This window comes from Hyperoodon ampullatus, assembly GCF_949752795.1.
Source record: "Hyperoodon ampullatus genome assembly, chromosome: 8".
Classification (NCBI taxonomy): domain Eukaryota; kingdom Metazoa; phylum Chordata; class Mammalia; order Artiodactyla; family Ziphiidae; genus Hyperoodon; species Hyperoodon ampullatus.
In genome coordinates, this window is record NC_136921.1 from 77,391,607 (window position 1) to 77,410,885 (window position 19,279).

Consider the following 19,279-nt stretch of genomic DNA (forward strand, 5'->3'; position numbering starts at 1 on the left):
CAGAGCAGTATACCTAGTAAGCCTATCGACGTCATCTTGTTTGAATTTTGTCTCCTATGGGTTTCTGGGAATAAAGTGAATTGCCTCAAAGGGTCAAAATCTGGCTGAGCTGGTTGGAGTCCACATTGGGCTAGTCTATATAAGAGGTTAGCATCTTATGAGAGATTCTTAGTGTCCATCAGGCTTGCAGCATTGCAGACTGTACTTTATACAAGTAGCCAGGTGTGGGCAGTGATACCGGGCTTGGGAAATCTCTCTTACCGGCCCAGGGATCCAAAGCGTTCAGTGCAAAATCTGGCCAGCCGCCCGAGTGAGTAGGAGCCATGTGACTCTGGTGAGCTGGAGTGTGCAATTGCCTCCTGCTTCAGAGCTACCTGATCCGAATACTAAGCAGAGCGAGTGCCGGGCTGAGTGTAAGGTACTGAAGACACTGCAGAGAAAGGTGCTTTCCAGAGGCATTACAAAGCATGGAGATTAAAGACCAGGGAGCCCAAATGGAGCCGCTGCTGCCTACGGTAAGAGACAACCTGCTGTCACGTAGATTAACAACGTTTGCAGCAAAACCTGTCAGGCAAGTGGTCTGCTAGCCAGGTTCAGCGAGTGTACTTTTGGGGTGGTGGATAGCTCCCACGACATACGGACAGGGGTCTCCTCCCATCTCGGCTGACTGAAATGCATAACGCAAACCACATGATTTCTTTTCCCCTTTCTCAATATGGATGCACTACCATGATGAAATGTCTCATGTTTGCTGCTGTTTGGAGAGAGGGCTAGCAGCAGGGACAGCTGTGTGTCTCTTTCCCTGTCTGTTACTGCCTGTCTCTCTGTTGGGCTATGCAGTCAAGCCCCTGCAAAGAAGCCCCCTTTTTATCATGTTTCTTCTGTGGTAAATTTCCTCCCTGTGCCTCATCCCCCTGACAGTGAGGTAAGGGAATCTGCTGCTGTTGCAGCTCTAGAGATTTAGTCTCTGCAGAAACCAGGGGAAAGGAGAACTGAAGGACCATTTGTGTGTGTGTGTGTGTGTGTGTGTGTGTGTGTGTGTGTGTGTGTGTGTGCTGTCAGTTTCTCTCAAAGGGAAATGTTGTCATGGCTCACGTACAAAGAAGGTATGTATTTTGGGGGGCAGGCACACAATTCAGTTTTGAATATCTGAAATGTTCCTGAACTGTCATTTAGAAATAGCCTGTTTATCTCTGGGTCATAAGCTGCCTCCCTAGACCTAGGGTGAGTTCTTGGGCGAGTAGTTGATTTGCCTCTCCTCTCTACAATCTCCGACTGGCTCACAGACTTTGTAGTTCTTCAGACACATCCTTTCTCAGCCTAGAGCAGCTGATATTGCTGTATTCATGGAAAAAAAGAAAACAACAACAACAACATTTTCTTGATGCAACAGAGATGCCACACGCTAGCTTCCAGCCATCTATCAGCTCTGTCACAGCTCAGGACAGCAGAAATCTCCTCCCTGCACCAAACCAGGCCAAGGGGCTGTTCTCAGCTCTCTGTTACTCAGGTTGATGACCCACCTTGCAGACTAGAGACTGGCGGCAAGCTGTCCATTTCTGAGTCCATTCCTAGGCTTTGAACACATCTTTCAATCAAATGATTCCCCAGGCAGGGGGTGTGAGCAAATTCTGGGCCACTGTATTTTTAGGGCCTTACCTCTCCTGCCGGGCTCAAAATCTGTAAAAGATTCCAGTTTGCATCCCGGAATTGGCTGTGGCTACTGAGCATGCCCAGTTCTCCTCAGGACGCCAGTCTTGGGCAGGGAGGGAGCAGGGAGATGAGAATAATGCAGGAGTCACCACCAAGAATGGACCCTAAATAAAAGGCAGGGGCAGTGTCAGAGAGGGGGAAAACAGGAAAGCATGCCACTTAGCTTGCCTGCTTAAAGCTAGAGACATTTCTTTACAGATCAAAGTGGAGTTATTTTACAAAAATGAGACTAAAGATTTGTCTGTATTCCCAAACTTGAATAGAAACATAAATTAGGATTCTGTGGGTACTCAGAATAAAGGGTGTCAAGAATGTCAGAGTATTATTGTACCCTAGATGAGAGAGAGGAACTATACACAGGAATTGGGGTATGGAGATTTAAGGAAGATTAAGATATTAAAAAACCCTCATTTTTATGGGGAAGGGGTTTGGAAGTTGTCCTAGAAAAGCAGGCTGAAGTCAGTTTGATGTGGCATATGAATCGCCCCTTGTGGGGAATATTTAAAGGGTTTAGGGCCAAATGAGGATTAACTGGGAAGATTTAGAAGAGGATGACATTATTGGGCTAGATGGGCAATCAGTTTGTGGCTTAAAGAGTAGAGAAAATACAAGTTTGGCTGGAAAAGAAGGTCTGCAGTAAGTTGGATGGACATTTTTGAAGAGTCAAAAGTGTGCATTTCATGTGGACAATGGCCAGCACAAAATAATTACATAGTTTAATGGCAAGAGAGAATCATGTTAGCAGTTCATTATAAGGAAAATAAGCCTGAGAGGCTAGAGAGGTTGTTGAATTATTGGCCTCTTTTTATACTTGTATAGTATTTTCAACTTCCCCAATTGCTTTTATGGTCTCTTTTTTTCCCCTCAAAAAAAGCATGTTGAGTAAAGCAGATTTTACTGTCTTAATGTTAAGTATAAGGAATGGAGGCACAGGGAGTTTGAATAACATGTCTAAGTGATGAAGCCAGAGCTACAATATAGGTCTTCTAAAACTAGTTCAGAAAAAAAAGCAGTGTTTTTTTAACATTGCATTATTAACCAGGTCTATCATAATCAGATCCTCGGCTGGAGTTTTTATGCTTGGAAGAGAAAGGAAGAAATAGTTTAGGGGTCTTTTTTAGAAAATTAATTAGATGACTTTGCAAGTAATAATGTGAAAGGCGCTATGGCATAATATTTTAAAACACAGTCTTGTAGGTTCCAGCACTGCTATTTACATGCTGTATAGTCTTGGGTGAGTGATTAAGCCTTAGTTTCTTCAACTGAAAAATGGGAAGGAGATGGTACTTATCTCTTGTGTTTTGTGATGAGTAAATAAAATAATCTATGGGAAGTAGCTGGTATTTAGTAAGTTCTCAATAAAGTTAGCTGCTATTATAATTGTTGATGGAAATACAGGCATTGAGATAAATTCTAGGTTTCAAGCTTTTATGAAAGATGGCTTATCAGTACTATTTGCTAAGAAGGAAAACTGGGGAAATGGAACACTGGAAAACACTGTACAGTGGAGGTGGAAGGTGGGATTTTTAATTATAGCTATGGAAACTTTGTAGTATGTTTGGAAAGCCATTTAGAAAGGCATTAAAAACCAAGGTTAGATATGGGACAGAAGCAGTCAGAGGTAGGTAAATAGAGAAGTAAGAGAGAAATAAAAGTTATAAGAATGGATAAGAATGCCAAATGAGTGAATGTATTAATCCTGACCTAAGAGGAAGGGTGGAATAGATTCTTTTCAAGCCTCCAATGTTTACCTTCATTTAGTGTATCTAAAGTACATCTTAAGAGTTTGTGTGAAGGAGGCCCTGACATGTTTCTTTTTCTCTCAGTCCTTTTTAGGGAGCTTCGGAGATTATTTTCTTTTGCTGGACAAGGCCTCATTGCATTTGTAGGCCCCAGTCACTCTAAGGGTTAGGACATTCAATTCTTCTAGGCTCAGAGTACAGTCTGGTAGCACCTAACTGTTATGTCTGAAGCAATGGAACAAGCAAGGTTCAGAAGATTCATTCACTTATTAAATGCCTGCTGTTGGCCAAACATGTTCTTTTTTTTTTTTAATGAATATGTTGAAGTCCTAACTCTTAATTAATTTATTTATTTTTGCTGTGTTGCGTCTTCGTTTCTGTGTGAGGGCTCTCTCTAGTCGTGGCAAGCAGGGGCCACTCTTCATTGCGGTGCGCGGGCCTCTCACTATCGCAGCCTCTCTTGTTGAGGAGCACAGGCTCCAGATGCATAGGCTCAGTAGTTGTGGCTCATGGGCCTAGTTGCTCCACGGCATGTGGGATCCTCCCAGACCAGCGCTCGAACCCGTGTCCCCTGCCTTAGCAGGCAGATTCTCAACCACTGCGCCACCAGGGAAGCCTGGCCAAACATGTTCTTGGTGATGGGGTTACAGCAATGAATAAGACAGAGAAAAGCCCTGTCCACATGGACCTCACAATCTAGCTAATCTAGAGATAGGGGTCCATTTAACTCTTTGAGAGACTGCTATTTTCTCTTCAAATATTTAATCATTGTTATAAGCTCTTTGAGATGGGTATATATGGAGACTATATGTAATAGTAATGATGGTGACATTACTTTAGTAAGGATGGAATTAATCTTTTAAAAGTGTGAACCAGGAATTTAGGATATTGCATATGACTTCAAATTTTCTGTTGACAGTCAGTGTTGAATTTGCTTCCACGAGTAAATAACTGGTCAATCTTTAAATTACTAGGCCATGGAAGAGGCTTCTAGGAGAATATTTTTAAAACAAATATTTCTATTTTATACCTTTAATCTTGGGTGATATGCAGTGGTCCATGTTGGATCCCTTCTAAAATTCAGATGTCCCAAAAGGAACTTATTTTAAGTCGAACTTACTTATAAAACTGCCCTGAGGTATGGAACAAGAGTAAAGATCGCTTTTTAAAGGTAATGTAGTATAGCATAGATGGTAGAATTTAGTACCGTTTAGAATGCTAATTCCAGATTTCCAAATGGCCCAGGTTATTGAATTGTTTTATTTGTGAAAAAAAAGTCATGAAAATTTTTTATATTATTGATTTAAGGAAAAGAAAAAAATGAGACTAAAATGTCAAAGTAACAAAAAGAGCACACAGGTTGATTAAGTCATATTGGTATTTCTATTTTATTATAATTTAGATTATAAAATGAATTTAAAGAAAACATACTCATGACACATGGTAATACATGGTAATACATAGGAAGCAAAATGCAGTATAAGAAATCAATTCTCATTTCCACTTTCATGACTTGAATTGTTATTCCACAATGGTGAGTGAATATAGAAATAAATTACATGCATAGGATGCTAAGGTTGGTAATGAGTGGTAGAATCTGGAAGCCTGAAGTGTTAATATTATGCTGAAAATATTGGGGTCAGATAAGGAAGTGGGATAGTTTATGATGGAGGGTTACAAAATGTCTGAACTAAGGTCAGAACTCGAATAGAGAGCATGGCCAGAAAAATAATCACACTTCCAATGTGTCATTTCTTTCTAACCTTGGAATGAGTTGTTTCAGAAGTCTAAACTGGTTATAGATAGACTACGGTGCATTGCAAGATGCTTCAAGTGAATGGAGACATGTGGGTGCCACTCTCAACCCATTTCTCTATGTAGAGAAGCTTCCACTCTTCCCTTCTCATATCTCATAGGATACATGACACTTGATCATTTGGCTTTCTGTGAAGATACTACTTTCAATCTGTATAGTATATAGTAGTTAAGTTTTATTTATTGTTAGATAAATGTAAATTAAAGTTCTAATATATTCTTCCACTTGAAAGAGTTGTCTCAGATACTCCTTGGGGGTATGTTGCTCTTATTTAGGAAAAGGGAATAACTAGTATATAATGCATCTATTTTGTGCAATCATATATGTTTTGGTCAGAGAAGGACTGTAGCAATCAATTGGAGACTAGATTTTAGACTGACTTTTTAATTTACAGATGATGAAACTGAACATCAAAGAGATAAGGACATGTATTTAAGGGCAGGCACTTATACTAGTTAATGGAAGAGCTTGTTCTAGACTCCCCATCTTGATTCCCAGTTCATCATTCTTTCCACTGTCCTATTCTAGCATAGAGTAAACAGATGAGTACTGAATTAAAATAATGATGGTAATTAGACAATCTTTGTGAAGTAGTAATAGGTATTGTCTCAGGCTTGTGCTAAGCACAAATATCTCTAGTCTTTATGATAATCCTGAAAGGTTGCTAATATTATCTAGCCTTGACAGATGAGAAACTGATGCTCAGAGGACTGAATAAGTTACCCAGGTTCACATAGCTAATAAGTACTGAGCTAGGACTTAAAAATATTGCATCTAACTAAAAAGTGGCTCGATTCTTTGAAATTAAAGCCAATTAGAAAATAAATAGGAATCACATTATAAAGTGGGCTTTCATATCTACCTCTTCAAAAATGAAAGTACTATGAAACAAGGTGCTATAAAATGTAACGCATTGTAGGCCACATATTGCATGATTCCATTTATTGAAATATCCATAATAGGCAAATTCTTGGAGACTAAAGTAGATTAATGGCTGCCGGGGCTTGGGGTGTAGTGGAGAATTGAGAATGACTGCTAACAGCTATGGGGTTTCTTTTTGGAGTGATGGAAATGCTCTGGAAGTAGATAGTAGTGATGGTTGCACAATATTGTGAAAGTACTAAACACCACTGAATTGTGCACTGCAAAATGATCAATTTTATGTAAGAAAAAGTAAATTATTATTTAGCCATTAGCACTAACAGGGAGAAAGTTGAGGATCTAAACAATGCTTGTATCATTCATATTTATATAAATCAAGGAAAGGGCAAATAAAATACTCATAAAAGTTAAAAATAACTTCACACACACACACAAACACACACCGAGATAGTCTCTAACACAGAATTTATTCTCTTTGTGATAATAGTGCTGAGGTTGGCCAGGGTTTCAGCAGACTATCTGTAGACCCAGAGGTCTTTTGAAAATATATCTTCAAATCTGAGTTAAGAGAGTGTATGGCACATGTTATGTGTAAGAGAGGAAGAGAACTATTTAACTTGGGTCAAATTGTTATTTCTTCTCCAAGTCACCTTTCTAAATTTCTCTTGATACTCTTTAAACTTTAACATAAGGAAAATCAAAGCAACTAAATTTCTAAGAAGCATTAAAGCTTACTTTGTGTTACTAACATTTTTTAAAGTCATTGTTGTTCTAGCCTCATAAAATATTATGTTACTGTATGGTATAGTAAGTCTAACTACAAAGAAAACACCAATTATTAACATTTTTTTAAACCTTTTTAAAAAAATGTATTTGTTTTTTATTTTTTGGCTGTGTTGGGTCTTCCTTGCTGCGTGCCAGCTTTCTCTAGTTGCGGCGAGCGGGGGCGACTCTTCTTTGCGGTGCACGGGCTTCTCATTGTGTTGGCTTTCCTTGTTGCAGAGCACGGGCTCTAGGCACGCGGGCTTTAATAATTGCAGCACACGGGCTCAGTAGTTGTGGCTCACAGACTTAGTTGCTCCAGGCATATGGGACCTTCCCAGAACAGGGAGCGAACCAGTGTCCCCTGCGTTGGCAGGCAGATTCTTAACCACTGCACCACCAGGGAAGTCCCCAAATTATGCCATTTTACAATTAGCTGTATAAGGGTTTTGGTTTTGCACATTTTTGCCCACACTTCGTATTTTCTGGTTTTGTTTTGTTTTGTTTTTAGTAAATCCATTCTGAGTGTGAAGTAGTATGCTGCTGTGATTTCGATTTGCATTTTCATAGTGATTAATTGTCTTAGTCCATTGGGGTTACTGTAACAAAATACCATAGACTGGGTGGTTTACTAACAACAGAAATTTATTTGACACAATTCTTGACACTGGGAAGTCCAAGACCAAGAAATGGCAGATTTGATACATGGTGAGAGCCCTTTCCTGGCTCATAGATAGCCGTTTTTTAGCATGTTCTCACATGTGGAGGTGGGAAGAGAGCTGTCTGGGCCTCTTTCATAAGGGTACTAATCCCAAAGGCTCTACCTTCTAATACCATCACATTGGAGATTAGGTTTCAACATCTGAATTTTGGGGGAACACAAATACTCAGTCTATAGCACTAACTTTTTATGTGCCTGTTAGCCATTTATATCTCTTCTTTGATGAAATGTCTATTAAATCTTTTGCCCATTTAAAAAATTGGTTATCGTCTTCTTGACTTGTAAGAGTTTTTTTTAAAAATATATTTTGGATACAGGATTCTTGTCAGAAATATGATTTGCAAATGTTTTCTCACTGTCTGGCCTTGTCTTTTAACTTTCTTAATGGGGACCTTTGAAACACAAAAGTTTTATTAATTTTGATGATGTGCAATTTATTAATTTCTTCTTTTACTGATTGTGCTTTTGGTGTTGAATTTAAGAACTTTGCCTAGACCAAGGTCACAAAATTTTTTCGTATGTTTTTTTCTAGAAGTTTTATAGTTTCAGCTCCTACATGTAGATCAATGATCCATTCTGAGTTAATTTTTGTGTATGGTGTGAGATAAGAGTTAAGTCCTCTTTATTGTTTTTGCTTTTTTTAAAAAAAATATAGATATCCAATTGTCCTAGCACCATTGGTTGAAAAGACCACCTTTCTCCATTGAATTTTCTTGGCAGCTTTGTTGAAATTAAATGGACTATAAATATAAGGTTATTTTTTTGGATGCTGAATTCTGTCTGTTCATCTATGTGAATACCCTTACCCTAATACCACACTGTCTGATTATTGAAGCTTTATAGTAAAATTTGAAATCAGGTAGTATAAATCCTTCAACTTTGTTCTTCTTTTTCAAAGTTGTTTTGGCTATTCTAGGTCCTACATTTCCATATAAATTTTAGGGCCCACTTGTTGATTGCTATGAAAAGCCTACAAGGGTCTTAATAGCAATTGATTGCTTTGAATTTATAGATCAATTTGGGGAGAATTGCCATCTTGACAATATTGGGTCTTCCAAACGTATATGTGAACTGTCTCTCCATGTATTTAGATCTTTAATTTCTTGTGGTAGTGTTTTCTAGTTTTATTTGTTTTAGTGAGGACTTCTATGTACTGTATCAAGGATGACACAAAAATTCCTGAGGTGCCATTTGTATAGAAGTTTCTATATTAAGCTTAGGCCCAATTCCAAATCGTTCAGAACTCCAGAGGTTTTCTCAGATGGCAAAAATGGAGTTTAATCTACAGACTCGGTGGGATAGAGTGAGAATGTATAATAGCCAAGGACTCTGTATAGTTTTGATTTAGTGATAAAGTTCTTATATTATCAGTATCATCAAGAATTACTCATTCATCATGAAAATTATGCTCTAAGGATCTAATAAGCAAGTTTTCAAAGAATTTTCCCATTCCATATTGAATATGTTAGGTTGCTGGGGTTCCTTCAACATTCATGTGTACCTTTGCTTCTTCTTGCTTATCCTGCAAAACCAAAATTATTCAGAGAAGGCTATTGCTTCCTAATGACTATTTTTTTCTTTTTGACAATGAGGGTTTGATATCAGAGATGATGACCTAGTCACATTCCAGAAAGCAAGTGCCATAAAAAGTAGTTAGATATATAACAACTACTGTAAAACACAGCTCTGCTTATGAAGCACATTTAATTATCATTAGATTCATACTGCTTCTTTCATAAATACAGTGGTGATTTTCTGTTGATATTTAAGCTGCTCTGGTAATAAGCCTCTTCAAACTCTTTTTGATTTTCTCAGAAACAAGAATATAGTTAAAAAATGAAAAAGAAATGCAGACAGCAAGACACAGACCTAATATATAATATGATTTGTGATTTGAGTGCATACTATGCACTTTGTGTTTTATTAACACATAACTTCATAGTATAAATGCCTGTAAAAAATCTGATTTTTATGTAATTTTACAGAGCATCTCTAGTAGATACAAAATTTTGGTATTTCTTCCCCCCAAACCTTAAAACCTTAAACTCAAAGACCACTTGCATCAGAATCAACAGGAGGATTCATTAAAAACCCAAGTTCTGGGTCTTACTCAAGCTTATAGACTTAGAATATCAAAGGGGTGGTGCCAATAAACAAGCAATTTAAAGAACTCTCTAGGTGATTCTTATGATCGTGAAAGTTTGAGAATCTTTACCTTAAAAAATAACAAAATAAAAAATTATAATATGTCTTTGAATTATTTTACCTGTGGGAATGCTAGGAGACCAAATTTTGCAATAAAATAAAGTGACCTTTTTAAAAATAAATCGTAATGGATTAGAAAATTAAGTTCTTACTGCCTGTTTCACTCACTTAGCATTTATTACATATTACATATCACTTTGCAATTTATATATGTATATAAAACTATTTTTACTTATGTATAAATACACAGATATGTAACTTGTTTCCTCAATTAGAGTGCTAGATTCTTAAAAGTAGAGTCTACTTCAGATAACTTTGTGCTGCTCTCACAGAGTCAAGGGCATGGAAGTCCTTTTTAGACATATCATGGGTTATTAGGCAGCAACGCTAGTAGACACCAGTTGTCAAGAACTGAAACTCTGAAGTCATACAGTTCTAACTGTTCTAATTAGTGGGTATGCCAACTTTGGCAAGTTGCCTAGCAGTTCAAAGCCTCACTTTTCTTATCTATAAAATAGGGATGATAACAATAATAGCATCTACCTCATGGGTTTGTGAGAATCAATGAATTATGTACATATTTCCTACATAATTATGTACTCATGCATTTATATATATGTTATACTTTTTGGAGTAATGACAAAAATAATAGCAATTATTGTTATTATTGGCTTAATATTTTTCCTTTTGATTGAAAATAATTACATCAAAGATTTTTATACCTAATATGCACAATTCATTTGATCATTGACTCAATAATGCTTATTCAATAACTTTATTCATCTGACAGTAATAAGATGTGTGCCAATAATATAATCTGGTAAGTATAATAAAGTATATTTTTCCTAATTATAAAGTTAATACTTATTTTTTAGGGTAGCTTAGAAAGCATAGAAAAATAAATATAAAATAAAACATTCATTTTGCTATTTTTTAGCTCTTTTTTTTTTTTTTTTTTTTGCGGTGCACAGGCCTCTCACTGTTGTGGCCTCTCCTGTTGCAGAGCACAGGCTCCGGACGCGCATGCTCAGCGGCCATGGCTCACGGGCCTAGCCGCTCCGCGGCATGTGGGATCTTCCCGGACTGGGGCACGAACCCGTGCCCCTTGCATCGGCAGGCGGACTGTCAACCACTGTGCCACCAAGGAAGCCCTTAGCTCTTTATTTTGAGATAATTTTGTACCTAAAGAAAAATTGCAAAAACCGTACGAAGAGTTCCTGTATACCTTTTGTCCACCTTGCCATGTTAATATCTTACATAACTATAGTCAGTAATTAAATCCAGGAAATTAACATTGATACAATTCTATTAACTAAACCAAATATTTTTTAGGGTGTCACCGGTTTTTCCACTAATGTCCTTTTTCTGTTTCAGGATCCTATTTTGTGTTCAGATATCATGTCTCTTTAATCATCTCCAATTTGTGAGTTACTCAATCTTCCCTTATCTTTCATAACTTTGACACTCTTGAGGTGTACAGTCAGTTTTTTTGTAGATTATCTCTCAATTTGTGCTTGTCTGAGGGTCTCCTGATTAGATTGAGGTTATGCATTTTTTTTTGTCAAGAATATGATTGAAATGAAATGAACCCTTCTCAGTGCATCATATCAGGGGATAGATGATATCTTATTTCCGGGGATATTAACCTTGATTACAGTTGGATTTTCCACTGTAAAGTTAAAAAGTTTCCCTTCGTAATGATATCTTAGGGGAGATACTTTGAGACTATGCAAGTATCTTGTTTCTCTTCAAACTTTTGCCTACTAATTTTAGCATTCATCAATGAATATTTCCTGCTTATTACCTATTTATTACTGTGGTATTTGCTTAATAGTGACTTGTTATTTCTCTCATTCTTTTTGCATTTAGAAATTAGAATTTTTCTATAGGGAAGAGCTGTCACTTCTCCTCCATTTATTTATTAATTCAATTGCTTATTTCATATGGACTCAAAGATATTTATTTTATTTTATGGGCCATAACCCAATACTCTCAGAATTCACTTTGTTGCTCAAATGGTTTCATCTTTGGACATTAGGAACTCCTATCAACTGGCTCTCATCCTTTCAATATGCTCCCATTCTTTTTTTGAGCACTTTCTTAGTATCTGGGGCCATAAGATTTTCCAGGGTCACCTTGTATTTACCCTGCCTCAGCCCTGGGATCAGCTATTTCTTTAAGGAGCTACTAGGCTAAGTTTTGAGGCTATTTATAAATATTACTAAATTGTTTTTCCAAAAAGATTGTATAACCAGTTTTCACTTTCACTTGAAGTTTCACTAGCGTTTTAAAAACAGTGACAATTCACCTGGTAAACATTTTACTAACACTTTCTTTTGTGTTCCATATCTAACTTTGTTTACCATTAGGTAGTGTTTCTCTGTGAAGTAGGTTTCTTTTAAAAATCACAGTTCAGAAGAAACATTGAACTATTTGAAAAATTCCTCAGTTTAGTTCACCTTGCTTAAGGTATTACTGAAATGCTGCATAAGACAATTACTAACATCTCTTTTATACGTGGCTCCCTTGTACAGGGAAGGTATGAGCCTCAAGCCCGTTATTACAGATCAGTACTAGATACCATTTTGGCCATGAGAATTTTCAGTCTTCTTTGAATGAATGAAACGGTTCCTCTACTTCCTCAAAAGCCACAGACATTATTTAAATTTTTTTTTTTTAAAGAATGAAGTTAAGATCAGTCCAGGGACTTCCCCGGCGGTCCAGTGGTTAAGACTCTGCCTTCCAAGGCAGGAGGCATGGGTTCAGTCCCTGGTTGGGGAACTAAGATCCCACATGCCATGGGTTCCAGCCATAAACTTAAAAAAAAAAATATCAGTCCAATTAATAAGGTGTTACAGTGTCTTATCCTTTTCCTTGGCCTTACTATTAGTCTATGATAGACTAGATATAGACACTCAGATTTTATTAGTTGTATTAAGATGATTCTTATGTACAGTACTTTAAAAAGATCAACCTTTCACAAACTTAATTTTGGTAGCTTATAATTTCACTTGTTCCCTTTTTTGATTTAAAAATGTTATTTCACTTGCTTTCACATCCTAAACTTCACTATCTCTCTTAGCTATATAATTCAGTACTCCTAGTCTTTCTCATCTAAACAGATTTCTCCCATTTTTGTAGATGGTTGCATGGTCTGGCATAGAACAAAACGGGCTTATACCTTTGATTCCCTAGAATAGTGATATATCTTGATTCAAAGTATCTAGTTAGCTCAATAGTTCTCTTGATTTCAAATAGACCAAATATTTTCAAATGAATTCTACCACCTAATTTAATGGTTGCATTGAAGCTTTTGACATTAGAATCAGTTTTTCTTGGAAAAATATACTTTCCTGATGTTTTTCTTGGTTCAGAAGATAACTTGAAGAGAGAATTGAATGCCTTCAAAAGTTTATTGAATCTCAGATTCTTCCATAAAATAATAATTTGATGATGTTTCAATAATTTATAGACACATGTTTATATTTATCTTAAAAGTACCTGCATATATAGAAAGCAAGAAGCAAGAGCACTTGACAAAATGCAATTGAACTTTAATACAAGCATTAATATATAAATAGTTCATATTGTTTAATCTGAAATTTCAGTGAATTAATTTACATTAATTACATTTATAGTAGCCCTTATATTGGGTAAGAATGGATGGGGTAAAGAAGTAGCTTTAAGAAATGCAGCAAGGATTCTACTTCCTCAAGGAGGTATCGTGAAATGTTCCAATCATGGGCTTAAGAAATATTTTGCACTGCTTTGATCATGATGTCTTTGTGCAGCTGATCTATGATAAAGGGAGAATAAGATCAGAACAAATAAATAAGGCTTAAAGATAACTAAAAAGATCTTTTTAAGTCAATAGTTTCACTGTTCTGTGTTCTTTTATGAGACGGTCAGTCAGGTGCGACCACAAGAAGAAACACAGTAGAGGCTGAGGAAAATAAAATTTTCCATCCTTATCCAGTATTCTTGAAAGAAAAACAAACACACAAACCAAAAAAAACAAAAACAAAAACAACATTTGTTAAAACATTTTGAGGACTTTCTGGACTACAATTTGAAATGACCATAAGGTTAGAGTAAGATTAAGTATGGATGGATCTTAATCCATCTAACGCTTCACAATAAGTGATTAGGCATGAGAGAGTAGAGACCATTTGCTTTTCAGAGGTAAAAATTTAATAATCAGAAGCACTCAAGGAGGACATTATGCTAAGTGAAATAAACCAGACGCAGAAATACAAATACTGCATGATCTCACTTATATGTGGAATCTGAAATAGTCACATAGAAGCAGAGAATAGGAGAGTGGTTACCAGGGTTTGGGGAGAAGGGGAAATGGGGAGGTGTTGGTCAAAGGGTACAAAATTTCAGTTATGGAAAATAAATACTTTCTGGAGATCTACTGTAAAAAAAAGTGAACAGAATATATAAAAGTAATAAGGTGGGAGCACTTTTATACAGATTTTGTCAATATTGAACAAAAGATATGATGATTGAAACTATATGTCAATTGATCAAGTACTGATAAATATATCAAGCCAAATTATGTATGTGTCTGGAACAATATGATTACAAGTGGCACAGCAAAATAATGAGATAAAGAAAGATTATTAAATAAATGATGCTAGGACACTTCACTATTTAGGAAATTAAGTTCAGATTCTTATTTTTACTTACTTCTGACTAAATTCCAGATTAAACATTGTAGAAATAGGTGTGTTGATCTGTGTATCTCTTTGAGCTCTCAAGCTGTTTAAACATTAAAGAAACAGAAGATATATACATATCTATATCATGTCTGTCTGGCTATTGAAGCAATTGAGAATTGGAAGGGACTTTTATCTCTAAAAGTAGAGTTTTGTTCTGTGTTTTATGGTCAGTCAGTTGTGGAAGAGATATAGGAGAGGCTTAGGAAAACCATGTATATTATACTCACAGGCCATAGAGAGGGACTTGCTGCATGTTATCCAGGGTCAAGGGGAAGCACCAGGTTTTAGTCAAGTGGCAGAAGACAAGAGCAAGGAAAAAGTTGAGTCCAGAGCCTTTATTGGGGTTTCTGCAGAAAAGGCAAGTCAGGGTAAGCAGTTTAGAACTGTGCAGTTTGAATACTTCTGGCAGGCTTTGGCTATAGGGGTGGTCTCTAGTTGCCCGGTTACCTGGCCCTAAGATGATATAAGGCAAGAGAAATATTGGCTTGGCTGTGTGAGTTAGATAAGGAGGAAGTTGAGGGTATAGACTTAGGATTGGTTGGTTGCATATGAAAGTCGTTTCATATGTTCTTAAGTTCTTAATTTTCTTTAGAATTTAGCTAACCATGGAAGGAGCAGTCTCTCCCTGGGTCTGTAAGGTACAAACAATACAGAAACTAAAGTTACCATAATTGGTTCTGTGATGAATGGATGTCAAATAGATAAATACAGAATCTAAGAAAACACAGAACAAATGGATATCCTGTATTAATCTATAAATTCTCTTTAAAAAGAAAATTTAAAAAGTACGTTTCAGGCCAGGTGTGACCAACCCACTTTATCTACTGTTACATCCATTTGTGGGAAAGATTTTGGGAATTCCCTCAATAAGTTTTTCTCTCTTGGTTTTATATACTCCAATGAAACTATGGATTTTGATGGAAATTTTAGTAAAACTTGCAGATATATCAGTAATATTTTTTATATTACATAATCTCATGATATTTGCCCATAGCTAATGTAAATGTGTGTATGTGTATATGTATGTATGCATACGTATATATAACATCAACAAAGAGAAATATATAGGAAAGACAACATATAATTCTCATTAGCCTCACACTGATTTTTCTCCCTACCCTTTCACAAGTAGATTAGTGATTATTTAATGTTGATCTGACTTTCTAATTACATATTCCTTTCTGATAAGCCATTACAGTTTTATATTATGTGGGTAAAGATACAGGAGTTCATCTTTGATTATTTTGGATAAAGCCTGCATAAGAAAACACATTGTATTGTTTGGACTTTGATATATTTTCAAGAAGCTAGGATTTTTTTAAAAAATGTAATACTCCCAAAGAATTTAGCGTTGGCTGAACATTCAAAATGAAAACGAAGTAAAGGAATTTTACATAAGTCTGAGGGCCAGTCAAAATAAAGATCAGTGAACATTTATCAAATGCTGAGAATGTGTTTGGAAACTTTTTGAATTTTGTTCATTTTTGTTCACCTGAATTATATACAAAACTCCATTTAATATTAGTAAGCATTTACCTATGGATGAGGGAAAGAGACTAAGGAAAAGATTCATTACAGACAACTTCTCTGCTGCACGTGACTTCTATGAATTAAATCAAGCTTTTAAATAAGTTTGACAGGGCTTCTCTGGTGGCGCAGTGGTTGACAGTACGCCTGCCAATGCAGGGGACACAGGTTCGTGCCCTGGTATGGGAAGATCCCACATGCTGCGGAGCGGCTAGTCCCGTGAGCCATGGCCGCTGAGCCTGCGCGTCTGGAGCCTGTGCTCCGCAACGGGAGAGGCCACAACAGTGAGAGGCCCGTGTACCACAAAAAAAAAAAAAGTTTGACAGAAGCTTACATTACCACTGAATGTAATAGTTAACTAACTACATACAAAATTTAGTAATTGCCCAAAGTTTTCTTTGACAATTTTAGCTTCTAGTGCTAGTGACAGGTTTTTTTTTTTGAAAGTCCGTGGAATTCTGTGATCTATTTGTAATGAAGCTAAACAGATAAATTGATTAAATTTCCATAAGAAACAGGTTCAGAATCAGGGTAGCAATGCATAAAAGTAAAATATGGTTATGGCTCATAATTAAAATTACTCTCTGTTTAGACCCCTTGTCTTAATCCCATTGAAGACTAGCTACATTTATTTTTGATGTTCTTCAATTTGAGCAGTTAAAATTTGTTTTTAAAATTCCTTTAGGGTTTCCCTGGTGGCGCAGTGGTTGAGAGTCCGCCTGCCGATGCAGGGGACACGGGCTCGTGCCCCGGTCCGGGAAGATCCCACATGCCGCGGAGTGGCTGGGCCCGTGAGCCATGGCCGCTGAGCCTGCGCGTCCGGAGCCTGTGCTCCGCAACGGGAGAGGCCACAGCAGTGAGAGGCCTGCGTACCGCAAAAAAAGAAAAAAAAAAGAAAAAAAATTCCTTTAAATCAAATTGACTCTTAGGATGCAAAAATTTCTCTTCACTCGTTTTTGCCAGTTTAAATTTGGCATCACAAATATATGGGAACTATTTTGATGCCGTGAAGCAAAAAACATCAGACTAAATTAATAATTTTTATACTGTAATTCCAGATAGTGTGGAAGTCTTTATAGCTACACATTAGAGCTCAGATTCATTCTTGTACAGACCACTGACTGATTTGGAATTTCTATGTGGGAATCAAAAGAGATTGAGGACATGTTTCCAAATGTCTAAATAAGTAAGTATATATTTTGTAATCAGCACTGCAGATAATGCTCTAAAATTTTAACCAGGATTTCTCCCTTGTAAATTAAATTAGTTGTGTCAAAATTGGACATAACCTATGCCACAGATACTTTTATCCTTGATATATTGACAAAAGCTTATGGAAAACCTAGCTACTATGATATAAAAACATTTCACATTTGTTGAAATCCTTCCTTTTGCCTAGTTTTTGTATGTATTATTTCTGGAATTTTCATTATCTTTGGTAAGCAGAATTTTATGACAGCATAATTTCTAACTTTTTCCTCATTTATTCATAATTCTAAAATAGGTACTATTCTTATAGTGTTGCATATCTTTTATGCTCAAAAATTTTGGAACAGACTTTTAAAAATTCATTCTTTTTCTGTAACAATTATACAGAATCTTATTAATTGAAGACTATTAACAAAACCTACTGCGGTTGTTCTCTCATTTGGAGAAATCAAATTACCCTGATTTAACTGGTCCCTTAAATGTCCTTGTAACCAAGTAGTTAGCAATATTTACATGACTATCATGTTTAATAGTGTTGTAATTCTTCAAACAATTGAACAAAATAATTTCAGGTATATTTTAACATCTGTCAGGGTGATTGTCAAGGAGCATACTTATTTTCATGTCCAAATTAGAGATGATTAAACCATGAACAATTTGAAATATTAATTGATAATCAAGAAGACATGTCCAAATCAACGTACAAGTCTTATTTTTATGTACATGATTGTAAAGTAAATTTTTGATGTGGTGTTTGATCAATATATTAGAGCATATAACACAAAGTAATTTGTATTTTTCAACTAGTATAGACATCCACCAAAATTTGAAATTAATTTCTAAACCAACTTAGAGTAAATGTATAAATTATTTTGTCTAAGAAAAAACCTCTTGGAATATATCTAAGCACAACATAACTATGGGAGTGATTACTTATATAATATGTTCCTATTAGAGAAAAAAGGAAACCTAGGTTGATCGAGCTAAAATGAAAGTATTAGTATGACATTATTGAAATTTATAATAATTCTCTTAAAAATTTGTTCTTTTTCTAGATTCAGTTTCTTAAAATTAGAATATAGGTAATTTCTATTTCTGGATTTTATACATTACAAAACTTCTTTCCATCATCCAGATGTCATATAGACCAAACAATTTGGGTTAGAGGGGTAGGTCTAATTTCATGGGCCAGTTCTTCACTAACAGCACTTGTGGCAGAGCAATGATACCAACCCAATCAAACAGCATGATGACGGGTTTTTTAAAGCTCTCCAAAAGTTCTTGTGCTAGTATAGCATCCATGCATTTTTCAAAATATTATTGTATCCATAATCTCATTTCTATCTCCTCCCCCCAATCTCTATGAGGTTAGTAGAGCAGGTTGTACTATTTTCCAGGAAATATAATCAAATTCAATCTCAGGTGGGCATTTGACCATCATGCAATAAGTTAGTGGCAAAAGCAGGACTAGAATTCAGATGGCTTAAATCTTAACTTGGTCAATACTTTTCTGTTACTCTGTGAAATGGCAGAATTCCCTTATAATTTCCTCAGGTGAGGCTGCAACTATATTTTCCAAAACAGTTTTCTTCTGTAGTACCTCACTCAATAATTCACTAATTCATTCAGATATTTATTGAAGACATATGGTATGTGCCACTGAATGGTAAGGACTTGGCTCAGCTGATTTCAGTTTTCCATTAAGCTTGGTACTTCCTTGATAAGAACTTTGAAGGGATGATTGTGATATTTATTGGAGTACTGTTGCTGCTGAGACTCTAATGATTGATAAGTAGGACTAAAATGTTCTTAAAAACAAGAAATTCCTAAAGTTTCAAAAATTAATGTAATTTCCTTTAAAAAATGTAGAGGCTAAGGTTTCAGTTGATCACCACCCTAAATGCTTGTCCCCCTCCATTCTTCACAGAATTAACCTCTGTTTTCAGTTTGGTGAGTATGCTTCCAGACATGGCATGTA

At 36.1% G+C, this 19,279-nt stretch overlaps 1 protein-coding gene across 6 annotated transcripts in view; it reads left to right on the top strand.

The window, feature by feature from the left end:
• Positions 1-467: 467 nt before the first annotated feature.
• Positions 468-19,279, top strand: part of SLC4A10 (solute carrier family 4 member 10) — a gene marked incomplete at both ends in the record, with an annotated part of 305,510 nt that continues 286,698 nt past the window's right edge. For 5 of the 6 annotated variants that reach the window (XM_079709598.1, XM_079709601.1, XM_079709599.1 and 2 more), the window contains one exon: positions 468-515. In XM_079709598.1, coding sequence (XP_079565724.1) covers positions 468-515 — 48 coding nt within the window. Of the gene's footprint in view, positions 516-1,395; positions 1,511-19,279 lie in introns of those variants that run through there. The other variant, XM_079709595.1, reaches the window with a different exon arrangement.